The sequence below is a fragment of the Malurus melanocephalus genome, unplaced genomic scaffold, assembly GCF_030028575.1.
Source record: "Malurus melanocephalus ecotype Western Australia unplaced genomic scaffold, MMel_1.1 scaffold_422, whole genome shotgun sequence".
NCBI lineage: Eukaryota > Metazoa > Chordata > Aves > Passeriformes > Maluridae > Malurus > Malurus melanocephalus.
The window spans coordinates 25,824-35,547 of record NW_026623654.1 but is presented as its reverse complement, the minus strand read 5'-3'; the positions used below and the strand labels follow the sequence as shown (position 1 = coordinate 35,547).

At 34.2% G+C, this 9,724-nt stretch overlaps 1 protein-coding gene across 1 annotated transcript in view; it reads left to right on the top strand.

Annotated features, from left to right (window-relative positions):
* LOC130581579 (dystrophin-like) overlaps positions 1 to 9,724 on the top strand; it is a 437,590-nt gene that overhangs the window by 404,571 nt on the left and 23,295 nt on the right. Inside the window, exons 8-9 of the mRNA XM_057379767.1 lie at positions 4,554 to 4,732; positions 5,686 to 5,808. Coding sequence (XP_057235750.1) covers positions 4,554 to 4,732; positions 5,686 to 5,808 — 302 coding nt within the window. The remainder of the gene's footprint in view (positions 1 to 4,553; positions 4,733 to 5,685; positions 5,809 to 9,724) is intronic.

Below are 9,724 nucleotides of genomic sequence, written 5' to 3'. Positions count from 1 at the left end.
CTCGTTACCCTTATGTTTGGGGGTAATGTTGAAGATATTTTTTACTTAGGTTTCTAATGCATCTATTTGGGAATGAAAAATTAGTTGTTTTTTACTTGTTTCTCTTGCTATTTAAGACTAAGCAGTTTCATTTTTACTAGTACAGTCTCATGCACTTTYACACAGTTTCAATGGCAAATTTAGGTTCATCAAAATCAAAACGTGATTTTATGGGTTTTATGGAAGCTCTTTCAAAATRTTTTGGTGAGCCCTGTCAGACAGATTGCCACAGATTTTTGAACATGCTTTGAAAAGTTCACCCTTGTCCTTGAGGCTGAAAGGTAAAATAAATAAAAGTTACATGTGAGATGTGGCTGTGCTTTTAAAAATGTTTCTACTATACCTTTGTCTAGGATACTGTGGCTGAGGCTTGTGCCACACTAGGAGTGGCCATATGAATGTGAAAATACCTCTTACAATGAGTTTGCATTGTAAAAAAGTAATAATTTATGTGTCAGATTTTTGTCTTATTTCAGCAATCTGAGAGCTTTTGCCTTCTAAACAGACGCATTTGGAAATATCAGTAGGGTGTTTTTCAGAAATTGTAATAAGTATTAATGTTGCATTATTATCACTTTAAAGCCTCTAAAAATATCCAAACCCCCAATTTGATTGAAGAAATAACAACAGCATTCATTTATCAGGGGAAAAATAACAATGTAATCTCTGAAAATTCAAATCAACTTTTGAATTTCAGTCTCAAATTTGTTGTGGAAGGGAGGGAAATTTTTTTTTTTTTTTTTATTTAGCACAGTTTTTAAAATCTCATTCAGGATAGCAGCAGCTAATATTAATACACTGGGATTTTGTGTATTGTAATAGAAGCAAACAGTATTAGGTGATGTATAGGATTTAGAAGTTAGTTTTCTGTGTTTTCTACTTCATGCTTCTGTGAAAATCCTACCTCCTTCTGCTGAGGACAAAAGATTTCTTGTATTTTGTAGGGCTGAAGTCTTATCTTGCTTCTCAGTACTATGTAAGATGAAGTGTGTTTCAGAATTTGTCTCTCAATCTAAAGAAACCRGATCAGCAATTTATGTACAGAAATATAATCTTTCTAGCAGTGCAGCAGGCATTTAAGCTCTCCTTTTTCAAAATTATTTGCTACTAGTTTGATAGAAAAAGTGAGTGGAATCAGCACAAATARTGTCTGAACTGTTATTTGGTCAGAGCTTGGCGAAATCAGAATATTATTTRAAAGGAACAGTTATAAGTAGCCATGCATTTGAAAATTGGATGGAACATTTTCATAAACACTTATAACTTGTGCTCTGTGTGTGACTTTGTATACATAATGTACCACTGTGTGCTGCATTTTGTGTTGTTAGAACTGTATTTTTTGGTATAGAACTTATTTAAGTTTTTTTTATTTTCCTCATTTTTACTCACGCCTTAAAAAAACTTCTTTACACCAGAACTTGGAATACTGGCAGGGATTTGTTCATTGACCAAACACATAGATGCAATAATCAAAGCACGTGAGAACTGCAAGGCTTGTAAAAATAGGCAGGTGGATCACTTTTTGAAGAGTTTGACATATTTACTTACTTTTGKCACTGTTAGAAAATAATTAGTTTGAGAACACTTCAGGTTTATTTTTGTGATCCAGTTATGTTCGTCAGAAAACAAAGAATATTTGCTAATAAAAATCAAGCTGTAGTGAACTTCTATCAGGCAAATTGCTTCCCAAATTAAATCTGTAATAACCCTTAAAAGGCAACTGCACTTAACTAGAGGTGAATTTGGGTTGGTTTATTTTTTTTTTTTTTTTTCATGGTTTTAATGTTCTGGGGTGAATTCAGATTCTTTCTGCCCTTTTGGTACTTGTTAGCAAGTAACTTATTTTCTAGATAAACAGTATCTTGCACATTAAAATTCATGGTCAAAATTGAGTTTTTATGGTGTCTCTTTGGACAAAGAAAGCCTTTTTGGCACGTATATCAAAATAAGTGTTTTGTTTTATTTCTTTGTATTTTGTGAATTTGACTGGAGACCTTCCCTGGACCTTCCCTTGTTTCTTTGATGATAAAGGATGCTTAAAAACCACGTGTCTTAATAAGTAATGTCATGGATCACAAAAGTAATCGAGAAGTAATTCTCTGAACAATATGGTTCATGTGGTACATTTCAGTTTGAGTCACTGTTTTCTTTTGGAAAATACTAATCTGTCAGCACAAAGTTTTGTATGGAAAAGGTTTCCTCTCAATAACTGGAATACGCATGTATGAAACTTTTAGAACACTTTTGTGTAACTGAGTCTTATTAAAGMTAAGATCTGGTTTCCAGATCTTTCCAAAGCCTTTTGGATTCTTTATTGATAAACATGTTAATAATGTAATTTCTGCTAACCTTAAAATGCTTCCCATTTTAAACTCTGCTTTGACTGTAGTCTAATTTTTTTTTTTTTCATTAGTATTATTGTTTTCAATCCTACACTGGATAGTCTTTGTCAAGAAAACTGATGAAAATATTCTGAACGTCTTGTCTTTGAGTTGAGTTTCAGAAGATAAATTGGTCTGGAGAAAAAAAAAAAAAAATCCTGGATAATTTTCTGAAAACTAGTATTGGAAAAATGGCATAGTCTACATATCTTGACTTAGTTTGATTGAAAATATTCTGTATTTTCCAGGAGTTGCAATTGGTTTTTAAGAGGTGTGTATTGGCTTGACAGATATTTTTGCCCCACAAATGAAAGCAGACATATGTACGAAGAAATAGTGAACTTCCTTGCAAGAAAATACTTGAATTTCAATTTATTTATTAGCTAAATGCTGGGACTTCAAATAGCCATCAGACTCATCAGGTGGTAAAGATAATACATTAGAGAAGGTTTCAAAAGAAGATAAAATCAAGGCAAAGACACGGTATAGCAGAACTCATTCCTGCTCTGATAGTTCAGAAGACTGTAATAAAGATTTTTGAGAGACAGATTGATATTCCAGGCTTTGCAGCAATGGTTGTTTCGTTATTTGTTGAGATTAAATAATTAAATCCTTTCCTGTTTTCCAGTGGATTTTGACAGCTGCATTTRTAATTTTTATTTGCCAGATAGAATGGGTAAACAATTTTTGGCATGTCTGTTATTTACTAGGTACTCATTTTATTTATTGTGTGAGATATTTTTTGCAGATAAATAAGAAGGTATTTGCCCATTTGGTTAACGGGTTATTCTGGAAAGAAAAATAATGAACAAACAATAGAAAAGTCACAGCTGGTACTGRTGTCTGTTCATCTAGTATCTATCCTTCATCTTTCTTTCACAAAGTACTGAGCAAAGATACAGAGATGGTTGAGAAAGCCAAACCAAAATTATTAATAGAATKTCTTTTCTTAATTTTGAAATATATGTGAAGCTTTTAATGTAAGGCACCTTCCCTCATGTCRGTATGTCCATTCCACATTCTAAGAAGAGAGAATGAGATGCCACCTTGCAAAAATTATTGATTTTTGTTTTTCCTGTGAACTCAAATCTTACCTAAGCCAAGATTGATCTCAGACAGTAAAAACCCATAGTTCTTGACTTTCTGCCAGCACTCATGTTAAAATGTTTATGGAATTAATGATAAATTTCTKGTGCAACTGTCCTTTTACATCTTGATTTGCCAGGCTGAGTGTAGGAAGTAAGCGTCAATGGCAAATAACAAAGTGACTATTTCAAAGAGCTGCCACATGCCTTWCATTTTACAAATCCTTATTGACTTGAATTGTTGAGTCAGAGAAACTGGTTTTCCTGCTGATGTATAACATGGCTGTGTGCAAAAGCTGGAATCATCTTTGTGTTCACGCAAGGTTTCTTGTGCTGATTACTAAAGACCATAGAGATTTTACAGGGCTTTTTTTTTTTTTTTTTTTTTTTTTTTTTTTTTTTTTTTTTTTTTTTTTTTTTTTTTTTTTTTTTTTCTGAAGAGTTGTTCCATTACGTATTTTAATGCTTGTGAATACCATGTTTGTTTGATGTTCCACTGATTTCATGAGGAATGYAAGAGTCAGTACAATATAAAAGATATGTAGCTTTATTATAGTTTGACTTCAATAGYTGGTTTTTATGAACCCATTCACTAGAAAAATGGGGTTATTTGTTTTCCCCCTACGTCATGATTGCTTTCAATGGTTAAATGATGTGAGGAGAATGTACAAGGCATGAAWTGGAAAATGAGGTTGTCCTTACTTTTTGGAATTGCAGTATTTAAGCAGCACAAGCGAATACACCTTTTTCTGTGTCTAGTTCTGCTTAATGGGGATCACAGTGTCAAATTGCATTTTGGCKCAAGAAATACAGATGGCAAGTTCATGCCGAATGAGATACCATTACCTTTATAAACTTTGSCTCCTTCTCATTGATATGCAAGTTTGTTCTGCAGTTTTGGAACTGACTGTAAGGTTCTAATTAGTCTCCAGAGAATTCATGTGGACAATAGATTGCTCATTAGTCTATCAACTTCCCATGAAACTAATTGGCTATTGCTTATGTCCAATGTGGAAACTGAAATGACACATKCTCATTTGCCTTTCAGATGTTGCAACTGCCTGTCCAGATAAAAAGTCCATCTTAATGTACGTGACTTCGCTCTTCCAAGTGCTGCCCCAGAAAGTCASCATGGAAGCCATCAGGGAGGCGGAGATGTTGCCACGGCACTCAAGGGTCACTAGAGAAGAGCACATAGAAGTACATGAACAGCATTTTTCACAAGAAGTGAGTTTTTTCTTTTCTGCATTTCTCTTGCTGCTCTAAAGTGGTTGTTTCCCTACCAACCCCATGAGTTTGATATTAATGGCTAGTGGAAGGCAAAAAGCCTGTGGGCGTAATGGGCAAAGACTCTTCACCTCAGGCAAGTCAAAGTACTTGTCTGCATGTGCTTTCACACTGTTTTTTATCTCTACCAGACTGTTGGAAAAGCTACTATTCAGCAAATAAGTGCTTTGCACTTCTCTTGTGCAGCASTCTGCATTTTGATWGTGGCAGGACACCTCAAGGAAAAATAAATAAATTGGGGGAGGCTTTACATTTAAAAACAGGCAAATACATTTTTACCTTTTTAGAGAACAGCAGTTGACATTTGCCTGTAGTCATGATACATTTTTAATGTTTTAGCATTTTATTTACACTAACTCTTCTCAGTTTACAGTTGTCCTCTCAAAAAACTCATGTAATATTTGGAACTAGTTTATGATTGCGATGTCAGGGGTTTGTTTTTACTGAAATCATCAGAGAGTCTCTGCTGAAGTGCTTAGTGCATTTTAGGTCTGGTGTACTTGCCTGAATTTAATCTGTGTGTTGYGTTTGGGATGCTCACTCTCTTTTAGAGTACTGAGCAGGTAAGTATGGGCTCTGTTTATTCTAGATGTGACACAAGACCACTTGCTTTTTGAGCCAATGCTTGTAAATTATAWGGAAGCTTGACTTTACATTGGTATTCTGCTGGTGTTGAGTCCTGACAGTGTGTTGCTTTTCRTAAGAGTGTCAGATTAAATGAGAGGTTTCCTTAATACCATCCCATTTTGTCTGCTGAATACCAACACCAACCTTGAAAAAAATCTAACTGGTGATGACCTTCCTCCTTCTTTTTCTACAGTTACTCTTAAAATCAGTACTTTATTTCTACAATCCGTGCTCCTACCCATATGTACATTCTAATTTATTTGTAGATCACAGTCAGTGTACCCCAGGGACCTTCGCCTTCTCCTAAACCGCGGTTCAAAAGTTACGCATATGCACAAGCTGTGTATGTCACATCCCCTGACCAAAAAAGGAGGCAGGTTCCTCCACAGGTCTGTCAATTTTGCATTTTTTTTTTTTAGAGTTGTTTTATTAAGCTTGTGCTTGAAGTAAAAGAGCTTGTGCATTTTGCTTCTACCTGTTCTTAATGATCTGCTTTCTCCAGGATTTTTTTTTCTGTCGAGTGTTTACTTTTTCCTATGTATTTCTGCATGGCTGGCAATAGCTGTTGTGCTGATCATAGGGGATGATTAACATCCAAGCACCACTCTTTTTGGATCACAAACTTCTTTCTTTGTTCAGTCATTTTTGAAAATAGTGCATACATTTCCTTTAAAAAGTATTAGAAGAACATATCTACCATAAGCCATATCTGGCATCTATTGTATTACAGCCTCAGGTTTTGTTATAGAAAAAAAAAAAAAAAGACTTTGATTCTTTCTTTTTCTAACCCTTCCTATTAAAGAAAATAGTAAGGTATGACATTTCTCAGAAGGTTACTGTAGTTGGAAAAAAAAAGTGAAACAAACATTAAATTTAACCCTGGTTTATTATATTACAACAGTTGGTCATTTTTATCACAAATGGCACCTTGCCAGCGCTGAGGTTAGGACATTATATTTGATTTTTATTTATTTATTTTATTTTATTTCATTTTATTCACTTTTAAATAGCTGGGGTGGTTTAATAAAGCTTGTTTCAAGTAATCCTTACAATGAGAATTTCAGCCRTTGGATTTTTATAACTTTTGACAAGTATGATACCCAAAGGTCATGTTGTGTACTGCAATGTGCTTTCCTTTCATTACTTCAGGGAAAAAAGTTCTGTGTGTATGTGGCACTACAGTTTGAGTTTGCCTCTGGGTACTTAATTCTGTCTAACATCTAAAAATCTATTGCAAAATTACTTCTATTCAACACTATGTTTTCAAAACTACTCTTCAAGTGACAGGTATTTTATTGAATAATGGCTTGCYTTAAATACTCCAGGACAGAAATTCTGTGCACACAAGCATGAGTCCTGCTATGTTATCCTAACATCAAGTGTATGTCAGTGATGATTCATAGACCTTTAAACAGGGTGTTTAAAACTGTCGTTTTGTTCTACTTAGACACTACACAGATGTTTTAGAATAATGAAAAGTTGTTATATAGGATAACTTCTTTTTTCTTGAGGTACTTTTATTGTGTTTAGTTGTAAGTTTTGTCAGCACCTCCACCAGCAAGAGTAATGGACAAGCTGAAATAATTGAAGTAATTTCTACAAAGCATGGTTGCTAAAATTTACTAAGAAAATAYCATTCTGTTATTCAGTCCATATTCTGTGTCCAGTTTCAAGATGTCTCCTTCCTGAATTTGGAAGCTTTGTCTGCTACACTTATAGATAATAATTAATGCAATAATATTATAATTCTACCAATTTGGCAGAATCTGAAGACCTAAACAAAATCTGGGCCAAACTGGTTATAGCTGCAAGAGATATTAACAAATGGAAAGAATTCACTTAAGAATCCTTTGGGAAAACCACCTGACAAAATCTCTTTATGATCAAGATAAACTTGAATTTCAAATAATAGCAATCAATATGCCAATTCAATACATGCAGTTCTTAGTCAGTATTTATTTTTTTTTTCTTTCAGCCATGTATTTCTTGAAGGAGGGCTGTTGTTCACCTATTAAAACAAGTTTATAATTGCAGTAAAACAGTGGTTGATAATTTTTTCTCCAGATAGCTGGAGCTGGAATAATTTATTAATCCCATCTATTCACCTAAATTAAATAAATATTATTTCCTTTKCATTTCTTAGTAGCCTTTTATTTTCTGCTAGCTATATTATAATTGTTGGGTACCATTATAAATACTGCAACTACCTTAAGATTTTCAATAAAATCTACCTCTCTAGGGGGCTGCAATAAAAAAATCAAGAGGAATTAAATTTTTTTCTTCTCTTGAATTTGAAAAATTTAGGAAACTGACTCTCATTTCCATTTAGTTATCAAAGAAAAGTTTCATTAGATTTAGTTGACTGCAATCTGCCAATTTCCATGTTATTTTCGGTGCAGTCATAGAGAAGCAATTTTCACAACGTATGTTGGTGCTCCGTTGAAATCATGGAATCATTCTTTCTCTCTAGAGCTTTGAAAACTTTCAGTTTATAGGAATTGAAGATTATAATTTTCCCAAGAAAATAATTAAAACCACATATCAACTATCAACAAAAAATCTTGCACCCACTTCTCTTGAGAGGTTCTAGTTGCTGAGATTAATCTGAAATATCATAATGCTTAATTTGGTGATATTTTAAATTCTGCATTTGGAAGAATATTCTGATAGATTTTTTAGTCCAAACAGCAGCCTCTTGGAACTCAGAAGAAAAATAAATAAGTCCTCTTTCCAAAGATTTTGATCAGGACCCTGCAAATTTGACCCAATATGGCTTATGAAACATGTCATGCATTTGCTTCAGATGTCAGTTGTCAGAAATTGTAGGAGATATGAGCTATGATTCTCCATATTGGCAAGAAGGAATAACATTTCCTTTCACACCATCATTTGTCAAAGTTCTTTGTCTTTTATCTTCKTTCCTTGTCTATCCTTAAATGTCCCATTTCACTTCGGTTTCCCTATCTTCACTCTTCCTAGTAGCTTCACGACTTGTGTGTCTTCAAGTTCATCCTTCCTTTCTGAATTCTTACTCTGTCTCTCAGAATGGTACTACATGCAAGACCTATTATTTCAGTTGTGCAAATTGTGGCCAGAGAAGTTTTAATTTAGGGGTTTTTTTGGGGTTTTTTTTTTTTTTTTTTTTTTTTTTTTTTTTTTTTTTTTTTTTTTTTTAACTGTGACATTTCTCAAATTCAGGGATAATCACTGCTTTACAAACCTGTTCACTCAGCGCCTTCTTGTTTGGTCAGTGCTTCACCATTTCTGGTTAAAGCAGTGAAGCATTTTCAAATGCCAGAGATAACAGGAATAGCAGTTTTTCTGCTAAAATTCAAGAAAAGTTTTCTTCCTTTACCTTGTTTACTTAGACAGTGTTCATAAACTCTTGAAGATCTTGGGACAGGACTCCACTTCTCAAACTTGAATCCTTGAATTTTTTGAATGAACACTAAGAAAGGAACAACAGAAAATATTGATGTTGGCAATTTTCAGATGGCAGTTACTGCTCAGCAATTACAGAAGGCTTGCCTGAATTTGCAGGTCTGTATTTTGTCTTGTGTGCATTCTCTGTGACAATACAGTCTATCCAGCTTCACTTACAAAGAAAAGAATCTTTAATTTTCTGAGACATTTYGAAATCCTAATTTAAAACTACCCATTCTCTTCTGTTTTATATTTATGAAAGCACTKGGGTTTGTTTTATTGATTTATCTCATCGAACACTTGACCAAGAAGAATGCTGGGTTTACTTTCCATTTTGTTTTATCGGAGTTCCTTGTATTGATCCCAGGAAAAACTCCTATCTCACTGCCCTCATCTTGTTACCTGCAACCTCCACAGAACATAAAATATACAGCCTTAAATGTGTTCAAGGGAAAAAAAAAAAATTCTGAAACACTGAAGTATCTGGAAAATAAACTTTTTATGATATAGAATCATGGAATCTTTTYGTTTGGAAAAGACRCTTAAATACATTGARTCCTAGTTACCCTAACACKGACAAGTCTACCACAAAACCATGTCTCTAAACCCCACATCCACGGGTCTTTTAATTCCTTCAGGGATAGTGACTCTACCACTTCYCTGGGCAAACTGCTTGATAATCCTTTCAGTTACAGATTTTTTCCTGATATCCAGTCTGTACCTCTCCTGGCACAACTTGAAGCCATTTCCTYCTCTTCTGTCACTCKTTATATGRGAGAAGAGACCAACCCCCACATCACTACAAACTCTCTTCAAGKGTTTGAAGAGGTTGGTGAGGTCCCCAAGGTGTTCCCCTGAGCCTCCTTTTCTCCAGACTGAACA